Source organism: Silene latifolia, chromosome 2 (genome assembly GCF_048544455.1).
Source record: "Silene latifolia isolate original U9 population chromosome 2, ASM4854445v1, whole genome shotgun sequence".
Lineage (NCBI taxonomy): Eukaryota > Viridiplantae > Streptophyta > Magnoliopsida > Caryophyllales > Caryophyllaceae > Silene > Silene latifolia.
In genome coordinates this window covers 4,431,685-4,451,096 of record NC_133527.1, presented here as the reverse complement: position 1 = coordinate 4,451,096, position 19,412 = coordinate 4,431,685, and the positions used below count along the sequence as shown (strand labels likewise).

Sequence of the window (19,412 nt, the reverse complement as noted above, 5' to 3'; positions counted from 1 at the left end):
TCATCATTGACTATAATATGAGAATATACATGTCATTTTGCTTAGACCAAACTCAAGATTTAGCATTTGTTGGTGATGATCAAATTAATCAAACCAAATTTATTAACCTAAATGACAGCCAAATGGATCAGATGCTTAGTTGCAAGGTTTGAAACTCGTGACGCAAGCAAACCTGAAAATCCAAACACTTTTATTAGTAACTAAAATTATCATATCTACAATACACAAATTAAAAAAAAAATTAATACAAAAAAAATACATATTTAATTGTAAACACTATATTGGAAATTTAAGCATTTTGAATGATAAATATAACTTTGTCAACCTAAGTTAGCATATATAAATATAAACATATTCATAAAAGAAAAATTAATCAACAAAAATATTGGTAAGGAGAATATGATATTGAAAGAGGAGAAAACTTGTATATTTATACATTGTTTAGGACATTAAAGATACACCTCTTCCTCTTCTCTAATATTAAACATAAAAATGAGTTAGGTAATTATATGAGTTTATGAGATTAAATTTTGTCAAATTAATATAAAGATTATTTAATTATGTGACTAATGAGTTTTAGGTTTCCATTCTCTTGAACTTCTACTATTTTAAATACATTATTAAACAATAGGTAAAGATGGAAGATGGAAATTCATGTAGACATAAGTAGAAGAATTTAGTGCTAGCATGAGTGTTTTTTTTTTAGCAAATTAAGCGAGTTAAATCAATGTCATGTCACAATAAAAATTTGCCACGACATATTAGCGTCACATTAATTTGATGTTTTAGGTACCCTTTTAATTAGATTGTATAGATAGATGTTTTAAAGGTACTCTTTTATTTAGATTGTATAGATTCACTTACTATTCCGTTTTTTGATATTCCATTTTGTGTGTTAATAATTATAAATAAATTAAATAATCAATAAAAATGAATATAAATAAATTAAATAATCAATAAAAATGAATAGAAGTTATTAGGGTATGAAAATGTGATGTAGAATTAAATTGAATGCTAATACCATGTGGAATTTAATTAAATATTTTAATCTAGCCTTTTAATTAAATAGTATAAATTGTGGAATTCTAAAAGTTTTTTTATTCAATTTTCTAAATTTATTTTACCATTAATTATGAGAGTAAGTTTTGATTGTGAAATTCAAAACATAAGCTACTTATTTTTTTTTTATGTATTAGCAATGCCATATGGAGTAAAATGACATTTAAGTTGTCTTTTTAATTATATTGTAAATTGTAAAAATTAATTATTCCATGATGGTTCAAAAAAAGTAAATTGTGGAATTTTAAAAGGTTTTTCATTCAATTTTCTAAATTTATTTTACCATTAATTATGAGAGTAAGTTTTGATTGTAAAATTGAAAAAATAAGCTACTTATTGATGTTTTTCATGTTTGTTAGCAATGTCATGGAGTAAAAATTACACTCAAGTTGTCTTTTTGATTATATTGTATAGATAGATAGATAGATATATAAATTATGAAACTTATAGGTGAATTTGTAGCATCACTTTTCTAATTTTTTAATTAATCATATCATATATTTAACAAACATATATAATTTAATAATAATAATAATAATAATAGCGTCATATGGAATATTTAATAAACATACATAATTTAAGAATAATAATAATGTCACATTAATTTGCCATGTCACGTGCCACGTCACAATTTAATTTGTCATGTCACATTTGCCACGTCACAATTAATTTGCCATGTCACACTAGCCTTTTAATTAGATTTTATAGATGTACAACCTAAGGTCATGTTTTTCTGGACTTATTTTAGCTCATTTCAGTTCAGTTCAGTTCAATTAAGCTCATTTTTTCACAAATTAACTCTTATTTTAGTTCAATTCAGGTTCAATTTCACTAAGTTCAGTTCAATTTAACTTGGCCATTACAACAAGTACATAACCTAAGATTCAGCTAGTCTTGCTATAGACGGATATATCCGTCTATAGTTAAAGACGGGCCAAATAGCTTGAAGTGGTGACATTTTTGGGCCCCACCACCCCACTTGTTACTTGTCCTATTAAGAATGTGGTATTGTATTTGACCCGTCTTTAATTATAAACGAATATATGCCGTCTATAATGAGATTTTGGGCCTAAGATGAACCAAGTATCCAAAGAATGGAAGTGCTTTAGCAACCTATAAATTGACTTGAAAGAACAAAGTAAAAGTAATAATTTAAGCAGTCAGAAAATGATGTGGTTATGTTGGTAAAAATGGTACAAGTGACATGCGAATTGCGATCATTCGTCCTCCCTTATTGAGTTATTTCTTGCATTGTGGATTTGTGGGGATACAAATAAATATGGTCCAGGATTTGTCAGATTAAATATTACTCCGTAGGTTGAAAGAGATGCAATATGATGTCTGTAGTCCATTACCTATGAATTGTTCATTACATCAATAACAAATTAAATGGCGGATAATATCCATCAGAAATTTGTGACGGGTTAAATAAACTCATATTGCCATAGAAACATTAATACATTATGAGTGTTCTACCTTTCACAAAAAAGACTTATTAAACATTAATATATTATTGCCATAGAAACAGGGCACTATAAGCTACTCCCTCCCAGTCGTCATAATGTTCCCCTTTGATAATGGCACGATACTTAAGAAAAAGTATTAAAATAAGAGTAAAATAGTTGTGTGGGGTTGGTGATAGGAGAGAGGGATGACTTATTAGTAGTTAAATAAAGAATTGTGGGGCCAAAACATAAAAGAAAGTAATAAAATAGGAGTAAAAGAGTTGGGTGGGGTTGGGTGATAGGAGAGAGGAATGAATAAAATAAGAGTAAAAGTTTCTAAAAATAGAAAGGGGAACATTACTTGAATAATCCGTTTTGGGAAAGAGGGAACATTATAGTGACTGGGAGGGAGTATTTAACGAGTGTATTGAAGTTATAATTATTGTTGATTAATTGATCACAATAAGTGAATTTTATTCAACTAGATAACGTTTACGAATCCGTGATAAGTTATTACAACGGATTTTCTAACATATGTCCACTAGGCATAGGATAAGAAACCCAAAAAAGAATAAAATTGTTCCGGGTGTAATTCCAGAGCAAGTATTGTTACCACCCGTGGCTTGTAGAATGACGTCTTTGCTTGAATCCTCCTTGCGGTCTCCTGAAACGATGAACAAACTGAGGGCTCGGCTTTGGCCGAGCGTACTCACTCCGACGCTCAAGTCAGTAAACTTAGAGAGGTAAGTTGTTGCTTGGCCTAAGTATATGTATTGTAGAGAGATAAGGAAGATATTACCAGGTGAATAGTGATTCTTAGGTTACTTTTTTGGATCATTTCCTCAATGAAGGTTGAGGAGTATTTATAGACTTTCACCTTTTGTCACGTAGTGGCCAAGTGGCTAGCAGGTGGAAATACCGTTCTACCCTCGGCCGATGGACCCATGGCAGGCCGGCCGAGGGTCTTGGATATGAGTACGCGGATATGTGCCCCATTTGCCGGTTGCGGCCGACACCAGTGTGGCCGATGGGTTGCATCGGCTAGACTGTCTAAGTCGTTGACTTTGCTGTGGATATCTTTGACCTTGCTCAATGTGTTGACTTGGTCAGCGGTGCAGAATATGCCCCATCAAAAATAAATAATAATTTTATGAGAAATTGCAATATCGATTACTTTTATTTTTATTCACAAGAAAATTCATTTCTTTCTTTCTTTCTTTTTTTGGTTTCCTATCTGAAACACTCTTAATTATAGTCATCTAAATGTGAAATGGTATTCCTTTCATCACGATCAACTCTTTACGTCTACTTTCGCCATAAAGACCGAGTAATTGTGAGATAAATGATCTAAAAATACAAATACAAATTATAAATAAAAAGTGACATGTACATGGAAAGAATGATTTTTTTTCACATATTTTAAATAAAAACGTGAAAACATGACTCGACCACCAAAATAAGAAAAACGTAAAAAAAAGACCAAGATAAACAGTATACCAGCCTTGAGAACATATTTGTATCAGAGTCATGTGACTAAAAGATCACCGGTTCAAATTTCACCATCCTCATTTCTAAGGCGGAATATTAGCACCAGACATGAGGAGGCCTCCGATTACATCCACACTTTAAATTCAAAGAAAATTCGTGTGAGGGGGCATATTTAGAGTCTAAAATCATTCTTAAAATTTTAATCATCCGCTTAAACTTTTAATTAAGATGTTTTCTTGACAAAACAAGCACTAGTCGACTACACAATTACACTACTATCATAAGTGGCCCGACTTATTTATAATGCTAGCTACATATTGAAAGAATTATTATTAGTACTACGTAACTACTAACCAAAATAATTAACGTTCTTCATCTACCATGCATAAACACTATAAGATATCAATTAGTCTTGCTATAGACGGGTATATTCGTCTATTGCTGTAGACGGGTCAAGTACAATGAAAGTGGTGATATTTTTTGCACCCACCACCCCACTTGTTGTTTTTCCTATTAGGAAAATGGTATTGTATTTGACTCGTCTTTCATTATAGACGGATATGGTCCGTCTATAATGAGAATTTGTGATAAGATATTAAGCTTTAATTACTCAATCAATTAATTTAATTAATTAAAGAGCACAAAGTCAAAAGCACTTTATTATAATTATTATTGATCCATGGTGGCATTGTCCTACATAATCTGTCACTACTCTCCCTTAAGATGAAAGTCAGATATTCATTTTAAAATTAAAATCGATAAAATAATATCATATTCAAATAAATAAGATAAACTCTTGTTGCTCTTGTTATTTTCTATGTTACTTGCATTTGTTTTTATTTATCTAAATTTGTCTAAATAAATACTCATTAATCTATTTTAATTATAAAACAAATACTTCCGTCATAAATAAGAATTTGTGCGCAATCAAACCATAACTGGTCATACCAAAAAAGAAGAGTAACAAAAAGAGACAACTATCTGCCTTTGCTATCATCACTCTACTTAAGACCCCTCCACACACTTTAATTTTTTTGCAACTTTATATTTTTTACCGTTAAATTGTTGTTCACTTGTTTGTTCATCAACACATATTGATATTCATTCTTTTACCCTACAACTTTTCCTAACAAATTGTTCGAGTTTGGAAGAAAATGGGAGGAAGAAAAAGAAGGCAAGAAACGACGACGTCGTTGAGGTCGACTTCCTTGCGTCGAGATTCGATCTCGACCACGAAAACGACTCCTAATTACACACAACAAGTTAAAATTGGTTGTATGTCCGGAATTTTTCAGTTCGTGTCCAAGTATCATACTCGTCACAAATTTCTTACTTTTGGTAAGTATGTAGTCTTTAGAATTCTCTCTGTTTCGTAATTTTTCAAATTATGAAACAGAGAGAATTCTCAAGTATAAACATAGAAGTTTGTTCATGAAATCCAATTTTATTACTGTTTACAGTAACATGTATTGACGTTATCTCATTTTCCTACAGGTAAAAAACAAGAACGCGAGGCCACCTCTCGAAAACCAAGAAATAGTGCCACGTGTCAGTCACATAATCACAAAACTTCGTCAACACAAGTAACACTTGAAGTACCAAGAAGCCCGGCAATTCCGGCGGAAATTCGACGACGAACGTCAATAAGTCCACCGAATTCGCCGCCCAAAGCGGTGACACGTGTAACATGTCTTGAAGACGGTACGACGACGGAGGTTGCGGCGGAGAAGAGGAGGAAGTTGTTGTTAGGTGCATTGGAGAAATGTGACGAGGATTTGCAAGCTCTCAAGCGTATTATTAAGGCTGTACGTGATGTTCAATCGCCGTCGGTTACACCACCGCGTCGTGGTGGTCATTGCGGTGGGGAAGAGAAGGAGTTTGTGGAGACGGAGACGGAGACGGAAAGTGAGGAGCCTAGTCCGGTGTCAGTCCTCGATCATCATCGGGTGATTTCTAGGTCGCCTAATATTTCATGCACCCAAAGGACTAGAGAAGGTAATTTTAATTACTTTTCGTCCTTTTTAATTAAGTACATTGATTACATACTAAATGAGTATATTTAGTTAGTTGGTAAGTCGTGAGACGTGGTGTTTATGAACTGGGTTCGATTCTCGTCAACATTACAAAAAAAAAAACATTGATTACTTGAGTAGTAGAGTCCGATTTAATTTATTTAATAAAAGTTAAATTACTTCCTATAATTATAAATGGATGTCCTTATTGGCAGAATATATAGATAAACCGATATAAATGAAAAATAAAAATAAAAATAAAAGATTAAAGGAATGCTTGGTAAGCGGCATATTGACCAAATCAGAAATATGTTGAATCTCGTTGCAAGCCCAAAATAACTAAAGTCAAATCAATATTCATAATAGTTCATAATCTAAAAAAAATCAAAAGAAGTGACTAGCCCACCAACTTATAAATTAATCTCGTTGATGGAGACATCAAATACACACCATGAAAGTATATAAGAAGAGCCCAACAAACGTGTCGTTCTCGTGGTTAAACATATTTCGGGACATAAATAGATGTGCTAAATAAAAAGTGATAAAACAACTCTTAATAACCTAAATGTGATAAGATTTACATTCTACTATAATTATGAGAATATTTTGTGAGTGCTTTCGTATGTAGGTTATTGATGTGTGTGGTGTGGTTTAAGGGCAGACGTTCGAAAAATCGATTAAACATTCCCCGTCTATATGACACACAAAATAAACACATCGATTTTTTTTTTTTTTTTTTTTTTTGGTAAAGATAAACACATCGATTGTTCTAGGACGATATTCTTAAAGTTGACAACTTTTTAACGTCCGTAGCTAATAATTTCATGGATAACTTTAGGCACATGCATGTGTTAAATCTTCATCAATACGCGGATTCATCTTTAATTACCAGTCAAACGCATTGATGAAGTGAATAGAGATGGCGCTATTCCTCTTTTTGTCACACACATTTTTGAGTGTAACATAAGTAAATAAATTACATGCAGAGGACAATTAGAGTGAAGTATAAAAAAAATTAAGTAAATGATTGAGACGGAATGAGTAATCGAAGATTATATTGGTGTATCAGTTTTTATTTGAAGAACGTGAATTATTTGGTGGATATGAAACAACAATAATGCACTACATATAGTTTCGAAGTTATGGACGATAAAATATTTGACCAAAATTATACTTCTGATTAAAATTCTCTCGATAAAAAAATATAAATCCATGAGTGAGACAAAACAAAGTATATACGGAGTACTAGAGCATATTAGTATAAAACCAAGAAAGTTCCTTCGTATTTTTAAGTGAAAAAATCTAACTTTTTCTCTGACTCGACCATTCGTTATTACTCGATATAAATTAAGGAACTAAAGGAAGTATCAAATGTGAATGATAAATCTCATGAACGACAAATGAATTAAGTATGTGAAGCATAAAATGCATGGTACGTAAATGGATACAAATAAACCTTCGTCCGATCTAATAAACTTAACCAATTTTCATCTCTAATTTTATGGTAACTTGACAAATGTGACCAAACTAATGAGCTTAAGGGGTCGTTTGGTTGCCACTTAGAAAACATAGGCATTGGAAAATCCCATAATTTTAAAAAACATGGGTTGTTTGGTTGCCATAAATTTTGGAAAATGTAGGAATTAGAACTTTCCAGGAACTTCCAATGCCTACATGATGTGGGAAGTTGCTTACCTACTCCCCCTTGGTCATTGAAAGTTCCTGTGGAATTTAATTCCTACCCGAGCAACCAAACACTTTTCCGAAATTCACCTGAATTGGATGAGGGAACTTAATTCCCATGAATTGTATTTTCCTAGGAAAATTAAGTTCCTTGATCAACCAAATAATATAAAATACAATTTTCTAGAATCCTCAGACATAATATTTACAAGTAATAACGTCACTCCAAAATCAACTCGTATTATCACTCAAAATAATATACCAAGGCCTTGTTTGGTTGCCCTTTCAATTCATGGGAAAATAAAAATCCCATGAATTGTAAAAAGGGGAAGATGTTTGGTTGCCAATTTTTTGGCAAAATGTAGGCATTCAATTTTCCAAGGAGTTTTGAATGCCTACATAATGGTGGAATTGAATGACCTAGCCCCTCCTAGGTAGTTCACAACTCCTGTGGAATTCAACTCCCGCATGCGCAACCAAACGACTTTTCCGAATTCATGTGAATTCGTATACAGGAAAATAATTCACATGAATTGGATATTCCGGTGTTAATTAAATTCCTAGATGAACCAAACGAGGCCCAAGTCTATAATTAAAATAACTTAAATGTCAAAGGAAATATAATAGAATGACACAATTATTTATACAATTGGCATTATACATGGATATACCCTAATTTTGTAGGCATGTTCTTACAACTAGAAACAACATGTTGTTAGTGGGCACAGGTACATTTTCTGAGTAATGTCATCGATTATTCCTTATCTTATTGAAATGATTTCTCATGCATATACGCATAATAATGCATGTAAAAAAGAATGTGAAAGGAATGAAGGGGTCCAACCAATAAGGCAATAACTAAGCACTAGTTATTATCATCTTCATTCTTTTTCACTTTTTCCTTGTCTTTCCACTGTTCTTCATTATGAAAAAAGATTTTTAGTAAATAGCATCTCTAAGATACACAAATGGTATTCAACAACAAAATTATCCTATGTGTTTTAATGACTTTTGCAAATTACGGGGTAAAGAAAAGGTCGGATGTAGGCAGTTTTATTATCCGATCTTGTGTTAGCAACACAAAAATACTACTGCCTAATGACCCAAGATGATAATTGCGTCGGAAACTACATTGAATCAATTCGTATGACTGCCTGACTAGTATTTCACAATAGAAATAAGCGCAAGCACTTTTCCGAAAGCAAAGAGTAATTAGTGTTGACTCTATAAAATAATGGTAAACAAATGAGTTTTGTGTGGTGATTGTTCACTTCATCCCTTAACCAGAAGATAAGAAGATTGATCCTTACCCATGGAAATATAGCAAACATTTTAATCAGCCATTTACCTCATCATGAGATCAGAGTACCCACCACAAAGTAATAATTATACACGGTTATCGACGATAATAGGCACCCTGATTTAATTTACACCAAATAATTAAGATTTAAACAAAATTAGTATGTCAACAACTAATTAGCCACTTAGTAGTTAGTAAAGTAGTTTGAGTGTTTACTTTTTTTGTTTCATCATTTAATTTGAGCATTACTTTTTGGCGAATAATGAAGTTATAAGTGCAATTTTAATGCTGGTAAATATTATGACTCGATTTCTATATCGAGATGAACATCCATGGACAATTGGACATTGTGATTTCCCCGCTTATCGTTAATTTAGTTATTTTTTCCTAAATCGCTTACTTTTCTTTTTTAATTAGTTATTAAAAACGAGTTCAAGTGCCAAGAGCAACCAATAAGGCAACAAAGTAGCACAAAAAAGGCAGGGGAGGAAGACAACAATAGGATGCTACATTTTCAAAAGGAACCATACACATCACTCTTTGTGTTAGGTGCGGCCAAAGCCGCGGTGGCAAAGATGCTACCGCCTACAAGTCGATGGAGTAGCGAGACGAGGGAAACCGTGATTGAAGTCTGCAAGGATGTGGAATGTGGGCCGAGACTAGAGGTTGAGAACTTTGGTTTTGTACTTCAACACTTCATTTTTAGAGACTTATTAGATGAGTTTATCAATGAATTGGAAGCTCCTAATGAAGCATGGAAAAGAAAATTATTATTTTAGGATTTAGTAATATGATGTACTGCGTTCTTGTTATTAATTTGACGTTAATTTTTCGCCATGTCGAGTGATCAAGTTTGTATGAACTACTATATTTACACATCTGTAGGCTGTAGCAATCATTTATTTACCTTTAATTAAAATATTTCTCACGAAGGATATGAAAAATAAAATCTAATACACGTACATATCTACAATAGATCGATACATTGACTATACAATGAAATCACGAGTAATGACTTAATCTCTGTGTGCCGAAACTAAGACTCTTTGTACCATCTAACCTTTAAAATATCATTTTAGATTTTTAGGGTTGTAATATAATGTACTGCGTACTTGTTATTAATTTGACGTTAACTTGTAACTTGTTCGCCATGTCGGAGTGATCAAGCTTGTATGAATTACTATATATATTTACACATATGTAACAATCATTTGTTTACCTTTGATTAAAATATTTTTCACAAAGGATATGAAACATAAAATCTAATACTCGTACAATGTACATGTCTACAAGAGATCGATACATTGACTATACAATAAAATCGCGAGTAATGACTTAATCTCTGTGTGTCGAAACTAAGATTCTTTGTACCTTCTAACCTTTAAAATATCATTTTAGATTTTTAGGGTTGTAATATAATGTACTGCGTACTTGTTATTAATCTTATTTATTAAAAGAACAACCACAGTGCTGAGTTGTCAGCCTGTGGTTGAAAGTGCAATTTTATTTTATTTTTTTAAATTAAGCCCCCCACGTTCTGTCATTATCATTTAATTCCAAGAATCATTTTTTTTACACATCAAGCAATATGATACATGAGTCTGATATGTGAATTTTGATTAATGTGAATTGCTTATTAACAAATTTTATTAAAATAATTATTACTAATCATTAATGTTAATTTTCATTATATAAAAACAATAACAACATCAACTTAAAACATAAAATTACAAATTTAATATATTATATATATATAAAACATTTAAATTTAATAAAATCCATATCCAGTAAATATTAAAATGATATTAAATTATTTTGCCATATTTGAAATTAAGAAGCATATTATTCAACGAATTTGTGTAGAAAATATATTTTCATGGTAAATCCCATTTAGTATGATTAAAAAGATATTGCAAAACAATTATTGAACAAATAAAAACAAGTAACTCCCACTTTTTCATATGATAAAGTTTGTTTAATATCAACTATAGAAATATAAGAGAACCAAAGATATTGAAGCAAACAATTACAGATCATTTGATATTGTAAATAGTAACATTTTTTCAAATTAAGGTGCCAAAATCTGCTTATTTTCAGCATAAAATAATTTTAATAAATGTTTTCGACAAAAAAGAATAATTTTTGTTTTAATGCTAATAATAAATTTATAATAATAATAATAATAATAATAACAATAGTAATAATTATCAATAAACGAAAATAAAAAAAAATTAACCGTACCGTTTCAAAATTATTTCTATACTAATGTTGAACTTGGGTCTAATATTTGTTATGTTCAAATACGGAGTAGAAAAGAAGGATGATGAGAAAGGTGACTTGAGAGAACATCCACATTTATTTGCAATTGAGAGAGCGTAGGAATGTAGTATGTGAAATCGATTTGTGAACGAAGCAGATGAGGTATTATTATGCATTTTAGGGTTCAATTCTCCAAATCACAAGCTATTTATATAGAAGGGCATGTTAGGGTTTTGTTTTTAAGAAAATTTGGATCTAGAAAGTGGATAAAATATTCAAGCAAAAGGAAATGAGTTTAGGCCCATTTCAGTAAATTTTTGGCTGGACGTAAAAATATTTGGAACACAAATTCTCATTTAAGACGGGTATATCTGTCTTAACCTTAAGGCAAGTCAATTTTCAAACATAAGACAAAAAACAGAAATTTGAATGACAGTATCTTATCGATGTAAGTGGGTGTTATTTAACCCGTTTTATTTTTAAGACGGATATATTCGTCGTAAGGATGACTTATTGTATTTTGAATCGAACATAATTAGCTCAACCCAAATAGAGGATATATTATTGAGCATGTTTATAGTACATTATTGAAGTTATTATTACATATATGATTAATTAACATAATACTGCTTATGAAATTAAAGGTACATTACGGGACACAATCTTAGGTCACGGGTCACGGGTCTGACTTCTGAGTAATGGTTATAACATGGTTTTTATACGAAAAGATGTAAAAATAAATACAATTATCATAAATCAACTTAAAAGATTCTAGATTTAAACTGATGTAAGAACATATAGAATTTCCATTCTGAAACTAATGTAAAAAAGAATTGAAATTATTTATAAAATAATAATGGGCTAAGAAATGTGAAACTAATACAGAGTAAATATTTATAACTCCTATTAATGTCAAGGACAGAAGAATAAAAATTACTTAAAAAACAAAAAAAAAACAAAAAAAAAAATTATGGGCTAAAAGTATATGGGCTAAGTGCAATCTTCTTTTGAAATATAGCTATGATGATTGATGCATGATTATGGGCTTCGTTAAAAGACAATTCCAAAATAAACAAAATTATGGGCTAAATACAATTTTGAAATGTTATCATTTGGCTGAGTATTAGTGGAAAGTAGTTTAGGTCAAGTTTCATTATAATGTTATCGTTCGATGTATTTTATTGAATATGATCTCGCTTGAAATATATTAACTAAATGAAAAAATAGGTTTAACAATTTGCACGGGTCTAAATATCCATTTTAATTGTGTATGGGTTCAAATTTTCATTTTGTCGCGTGCACGGGTTCTACAAAAGTGCACGACTTTAACTAAATGAAAAACAAGTTAAGAATTTGAACGATCTGATAAACTATTTAAACTCATGCAACGTTACTAATTTTATGTATTCATATATAAGTCGGGTTTTTTTAAAGTCGACCAACTAACAAGACAAATTAAAAATCAAATTTAGCTAATAAGAAAGTATATTGTACTAAAATAACTACTCGCTTTATTTGACCGTAATACACTAATACATCATTTACGCTAACTACAAATATAATGTATCTTCAATATTTACATTATATTATTTTAACAAATTTTGAAATAGCATCCCGTGCAATTTGCACGGGTTTAAAACTAGTTTAACGTTAACTTGTTGGCCATGTCGGAGTGATCAAGCTTGTATGAATTACTATACTTACACATCTGTAACAATCATTTGTTTACCTTTGATTAAAATATTTCTCACAAAGGATATAAACATAAAATCTAATACTCATACAATATACATGTCTACAAGAGATGGATACATTGACTATACTATGAAATCGCGAGTAATGACTTAATTTCTGTGGGCCGAAACAAGGACTCTTTGTACCATCTAACTTTTAAAATTACAGTCCGTCTTGCTTCAGACCGCCTTATTTCAGACCGCAATAAGACCTCTCACAAGTGAAAAGCACATGGGTGGTGGGACACCCCCATATACTTTCCCACTCACACCCTAAATGAGTTTTTTGTGAGAGAAAATGGTATCCGTCTGACCATCCATCTGACCATTTCAGACGGATATGATGGTCTGAAATAATAATTTGTGTTAAAACTACTGTCCAATGCTTTTAGATTCAAGTATTGAATGTATGGATGTTATCAAACGATTTTGTGTTGTACATTTTAGGTGAGAATTTTTAAAGTGAGGCAGCCGCCCGCCAATATGGAAATATAGTGGTGTACCGTACACCCGTGGATTTTATTACGTACACCTGGGGCACGGCACCGTGGTCGGTATGTAATTCCCCGTTTTAATTAATAGTTATCTATATAATACGAATTTTTTTCGAAAATGGGGCTCAAACACAAATTAATTAACGAAATGGGTTGAGTTTCAAATTATTTACTCAAAATGGGTCCACGTCATCACCGAAGCTAGGCTCGGATTCAAGTCGCTCTCCCGCTCAACGACTTTACCCAAAGTGTCACTTGATGTTCACCCAAACCGCAGTATACTACTTCAAGACAAGTCGCTCGGGGGGTGAGCGATTTGAGTTCAAATCGTCCTCCCCCCACAATGCTTGGGTTTTGCCAAAAAAAAAAAAAAAAAAAAAAATCGCTGTTAAACAGATTCGAACTCAAGACCATCCACAAAAATGACACTTATTCTACACTACATAACCACCAAAGCAATCAAAGTTATATGTTAAATCTAAGTGCTTAAATAAAATATTGAGTAACTGTTGTTAAAGTCCCAAAATGCATTTATTGCTATTAATTTTAAATATTTAATTTTAATCTCCCAAATAAGTCATAACATTATCCTTGGTGTTATGGTTAGGGGGTGTGAAGTGATTGTTTTAGTTTGCGGGTTCGATTCCCATCAGTTACGTTTTTGGTTTTTTTTTTTTTTTTTTTTAAAATAAATTGCTAAGTCGCTCAGCGGCCGAGCGTTTTGGCTTCAAGTCGCTCTCCCGCTGAGCGACCTTAATCTGACCCTAACAACGCTAAAACCGAGCCTACGTGGACCCATTTTGGGTAATTAGTTTCAAAGTCACCCTATTTCGTTAAATTGTTTGTTATAAAACCCCATTTTGGAAAAACATTCCATCATACAGAATTTTTCTACTTTATGTAATGAGTAATCTCTCTATTTTTATTGGGTGTGGATCAAACTCTTCAAAAGTTTAGATTATGTACATCAATAACACTGATAATTTGAGTGTTATGAATAAAAAATTAATATTCTGACTTTTTATTACTCCTCCAACTCATAATATTCATACTTATTTTTCTTACTCAATTCATAACATTGATGTGACACTCTTATCTCATTTTTTTTATATTTTATCATGCCACTTGTCCATTTTTTATTGACATCTTTCTTGTAACACTCTTACACAAATGTCACATTTTAGTGTTGGAGGGTAACATAATGTTGTGATTTTTTCTTTCCAAGCATTTATTTATTATTACTTTATGGTGATTTTTTTTTTGTCTTTTAATATCAAATGTTATTGATAAACATAGTCTTACAATATAGACGACTTCCAACCCATTTGGGAAATTTTGGCCATACTTTGAAAAACTCTAACAATTTGGAAATCTTAGCATTAAGTTGAAAAATTTAACTCTCAACTATTAGTAAAAAAAGAGTTAAATAGATATAATTACATTACTGAATTATTCAATATAATGATTTTAAAAAGTTAGTAGTATTAAAGCTTATGTTAATTAAAACGGTCTTATAACAAATGAGTAAGTACAAAATGCACATATAATGACTAATGTTTTCGTATACTCGTATTGGTATGTTAGTCAAGTACACATTTTGACGAGATACCGTGAACAACCACTTTCAATCTTGATTTATGCTTGGGTGTTAAAAGTAAAGACATAATTTTCAGTAAGTGGATCATATATCCGATAGACTACCACCAGTTTTTAGTTTTTGAGCATTATAATAAAGTTTTGAGTTTTGTTTTAAAAATTATGAGTTTTATAATAAAGTTTCTGAGTTTATTCATTAAAACATTAAGCTAAAAAAATTTACATTAAACTCAAAAACATTACATACAAACTTCGTTAAATTTGGGTTTTGACGAAAAAAAATTAAAATATAACTTATAAACTTTAATAAGCTCGGAAAAAATACGCATATGCTCAAAAACAAATAAAGTTTGAGTTAATAAGCTCAGAAAAAATAAAAATATGCTCAAAAATAAATAAAATGTGAGGTAATACATCCGATATATGTTTATTTTTCTCTATAATTCCTTCCTAATAAAAGCAAAAAATCGTTTACATTTGATTTAAAAAAATACTGTAAAAAATAAGAAAAATAAGACAATATAAATGAGACGAGTGACTACATAATCGTTGACCAACACATTTGAAGGTGAGATGTTGCCAAGTAATCGCCAACTCGCTTTCAACCAATAAAAATCAAGAAGAATATATCTCTTAAAAAAAATAAAAAAAATATCAACTATTTATTTATATTAATATTAATTAAATTAATTAAATATCTCCATTATTAAAAATACAACTCATTCAATAACAACTATCCAAACATAAATACACCATTCAAAAGAGAGAAACTCTCATAACAAAATTCATTTCTAGTGAGAGAAAAAAAAAAAGCAAAAGAAAAAAGAAAAAAAATCAACAAGAAGGGTAAACTCGGAATTAATCTTACAAAAAAATGGCTGAACAATTGACAGACGATCAGATCTCTGAGTTTAAGGAAGCTTTCAGCTTATTCGATAAGGATGGCGATGGTTTGTTTTTACCGATCTACCCTTTTGTTTTTTGTTATTTTGTTTTTTTTGAGGAAATTCGTGTTTTTTTTGATGATTTTGTTGTTTTATTGATGAATGTTGGAGATCTGATGTAATTTTGATTGTTATTTGATGATTTGTTGACTTTTTGTGCGTAGATTGTGAAGTTTTTGAAATTTAGGGTTTTTAATTGTTGTTGATTTGAGGAACTGAGCTGCTGATGTTGTTACTGGATGATTTGATTGTTAAAATTAGAGTTTTTAGTTGATTTGTATTGTAATTTTGAATGTTGCGTTTGATTGATTGTTGATTGATGTTGTTTTGCGAGGTTATTGAGGAAATGAGATGATATTATTGTTGTTTTTGGATCATTTGAGAGAATTGGTGTCATTTTAGGGTTTGCGTGAGGAAGTGATTGTTAGATGTAGTTTTCGATTGATGAGGTGTTTGATTGCGGAGTTTTGTTTATGTGATTTGTCATCGATGCGGTCGAATTGGAGGTTTCGATACGATTTTTGGAGACGAGTTGATGTTTTCAGTTGATAAGGCATTGGATTGCAGAGTTTTATTGTTGTGATTGCTTATTGGTGTTGTTGAATTAGCCATTTTGATGTATTCTTTCGTCGAAAAAGCTAATTTTTTATTTGAGGAGGAGTTAGATTGCGGAGTTGTATTGTTGTGATTGATTATTAGTGGTGTTGAATTGGCCATTTTGATGTATAGCTTTCGTGGAGGAGGCGTTTGATTGCGGAGTTCTATTTTGGGATGGATTATTGATGTTGTGGAATGTGCCATTTTGATGTATAGCTTTCGTGGAGGAGGCGTTTGATTGCGGAGTTCTATTTTGGGATGGATTATTGATGTTGTCGAATGTGCCATTTTGATGTATAGCTTTTGTGGACAAGGTGACGTTTTTTGGTAATGTTATGATGGGTGATGTCAGGGTTGGAAGTAATTGAGGTTGGATTGTTTTAAGGTTGCGAATGGTTTGAGTGTTTAGGTGATTTGGGAGCGGTTTGAGTGGTGGTGTTTTTCTTTGGCCGTATATAGTGATTTCTGTTAAAACATTTGGTCTCGTCATAGATGGAGCTTTTGAGACATTGGGGTTATTGTTATTGTTGGTAATGATTTTATTTCGGAAGTCGTCTTGTGAATTGTAATTGATCTTGGATATTACTTGACATGCTGTTTTAGTAATGTTTCATGATTGATGTTTGTTAGGTCGTTTTCTTGTCTGATCTTGTTATATGTCATTTTCTATTTACTCTATCAATGTTTTAATTGTATTGCAAGTTTCGGACTTTCGGGTGTCTCTTTGAGGATAGCGTCTACTAGAATCCGCTTGTCTTTCCTCGTTTTAGTTCTTGTTCCTTAAGGTTGTCCTTTGTATTCTTATTTCGCTATTGGGGTTTTGTTATTAACTTGGTTTATAATGAGAGTTTTGATTTTTGTTTCTGATGCAACGTTTAACACACATCTGTTAAATCGCTTAATATACCATTGATAGTTGTGTTGAAATTAATTGCATAAATTAGGAAACCAGACCCCAATATTGTTACAGGGCAAGAGATGGCAAGTAACTTTGTTACGTGGTTTCAATTTTATTCCCACAGTGTTTTCGAGTTAAATTTAACATCTGTTCGTTGCTCTTTTAAAGGAAATATATCAAGTATCTATCCGGACCCTTAAGTTTTACTTCAATTTTCAAAATCGTTTTAATCTTTATTCTCGATTTAAATTCTAAGTTTTTATAAAAGAAATCCGGACTTCGATTTTGAAACCTATAAGTTTACCTGGCTTTTGTATTATGTTTTAACTCCCCTTTTGTTTTTCACTTTTTCTTTTCTATTTTTTTCCGCATTTTGAGGTGTGCGTTCACCCATGGATGGTTCCAAAGGATGGTTCATGTCAGCCGACCCCAAATCATTTTGGGATTAAGGCTCTGATGTTGTTGTTTATCAAGTATCTATCCATGCTTGTAGTCACTGGTAGGATTTTAGGGTGTTATTTTTCTCTGGCCACATATTACATTTACGTAACCAATTTACCTGCGATTAAATCATTTTGATGGCGGGATCTTATGCTGGTTTCTTTAATGGTGGTGATAATATTTCACCATTGAATTGCCCATTATCTTACAGGTTATGTTGAGTATACTTCATTACAACATTTTTCGACGTGGATGTCTGTCCAAGTGGTTGACATGGTTATTTTATGAAAATATCTCGTGTGAAGTGTCTAAGTGCTGGCGTTAAATAGCTAGGATGCCTTATCTGTTATTTAATCCTATCTTTCTTTCGTATGGCAGGTTGTATCACAACCAAGGAGCTCGGAACTGTGATGAGGTCTCTTGGTCAAAACCCAACCGAAGCAGAGCTTCAGGACATGATAAATGAGGTTGATGCTGATGGCAACGGCACCATTGACTTCCCTGAGTTTCTCAACCTGATGGCCCGAAAGATGAAAGACACAGACTCCGAGGAGGAACTCAAGGAAGCTTTCCGTGTGTTCGACAAGGACCAGAATGGTTTCATCTCAGCAGCCGAGTTGCGCCATGTGATGACCAACTTGGGTGAGAAGCTCACTGATGAAGAAGTTGATGAGATGATCAGGGAAGCTGATGTCGATGGTGATGGTCAAATCAACTATGACGAGTTTGTTAAAGTCATGATGGCCAAGTGAGGAGGGCAGGGCGTCTTTTTATAATTGCTTCTTAGTGAATTATTATCGGATCTTAAGTTTTTATTTCGGAGGCCATGGTAACCCTGGTGGTGCTTTTAATCTTATGTTGTTCTATGATTGTGGTTGTTGAATCAGTGTTTCTTGTTTTTCTGTAATGATCTGTTGAATTTTTTTACCTTTGTGGTCGGTTACTTTTGGATGGTTAACTGGATTTTCTGATGAATCATTTGACTGATTATCAATTGGAGCTTGCAAAATCTATTGTTAAGTGATGAATTTCGCATGCAGTTCTTTTGTATTGAACTGCGATCAGATTCGGAGTACTAATGGGGCTGAACGTTTCTTATTTTCTGTTCAAAGCGGCCTCATACTTTCGGTTGTCTGGCTCCTTGCAATTCGTCCTTTAAAACACCGATATTTCCCACAGATTCCTGTACGAGATTGTAATCGCCATAACATAATGTTACATCAAGAACCAAGTGGATAGTCGAGATGTGGTCCATTACCAGTGGACTACAAAGATAGCTTGTGTCCCCCTCATTCCAAATGAGGCTTCCTGACATAGTCGTCATCAGACAAAAAACCGTAGCGCCCCTCTGGCAGAACTCCGGTAGCGCCTCCTGGACGATGCACGCCATTTCAAACTAAGCTTCATGTAATTTGCCAACACATAATTAGTGACTAGTACAACTGCAGCATCCTGTTTGCCTC

The 19,412-nt window shown here is 32.1% G+C and overlaps 2 protein-coding genes across 3 annotated transcripts; both read left to right on the top strand.

The window, feature by feature from the left end:
• The first annotated feature begins 4,685 nt into the window (after positions 1-4,685).
• Positions 4,686-9,824, top strand: LOC141642067 (uncharacterized). Its single transcript, XM_074450749.1, has 3 exons — positions 4,686-5,330; positions 5,487-5,987; positions 9,405-9,824. The coding sequence occupies exons 1-3, from the start codon at positions 5,147-5,149 to the stop codon at positions 9,764-9,766; spliced, it is 1,047 nt and encodes a 348-aa protein (XP_074306850.1). The 5' UTR covers positions 4,686-5,146; the 3' UTR covers positions 9,767-9,824.
• Positions 9,825-15,624: 5,800 nt separating this feature from the next.
• LOC141642066 (calmodulin-2/4) lies at positions 15,625-18,943 on the top strand. Of its 2 annotated transcripts, none has more exons than XM_074450747.1 (2): positions 15,625-16,019; positions 18,328-18,943. In XM_074450747.1, the coding sequence occupies exons 1-2, from the start codon at positions 15,944-15,946 to the stop codon at positions 18,699-18,701; spliced, it is 450 nt and encodes a 149-aa protein (XP_074306848.1). In that variant the 5' UTR covers positions 15,625-15,943; the 3' UTR covers positions 18,702-18,943. The 2 variants fall into 2 exon arrangements, with proteins under 2 accessions (XP_074306848.1, XP_074306849.1); XM_074450748.1 differs by lacking the exon at positions 15,625-16,019 and adding an exon at positions 16,803-17,688 and having other exon boundaries at positions 17,983-18,943.
• Positions 18,944-19,412: the final 469 nt, after the last annotated feature.

Bases quoted from the DNA above. Each gene is read 5' to 3' on its own strand.
- LOC141642067 (XM_074450749.1), top strand. From the start codon at position 5,147: ATGGGAGGAAGAAAAAGAAGGCAAGAAACGACGACGTCGTTGAGGTCG. The intron at 5,331-5,486 runs GTAAGTATGTAG...ATTTTCCTACAG, and splicing joins TCACAAATTTCTTACTTTTG to GTAAAAAACAAGAACGCGAG. The intron at 5,988-9,404 runs GTAATTTTAATT...TTTTTTAATTAG, and splicing joins CACCCAAAGGACTAGAGAAG to TTATTAAAAACGAGTTCAAG.
- LOC141642066 (XM_074450747.1), top strand. From the start codon at position 15,944: ATGGCTGAACAATTGACAGACGATCAGATCTCTGAGTTTAAGGAAGCT. The intron at 16,020-18,327 runs GTTTGTTTTTAC...TTCGTATGGCAG, and splicing joins ATTCGATAAGGATGGCGATG to GTTGTATCACAACCAAGGAG.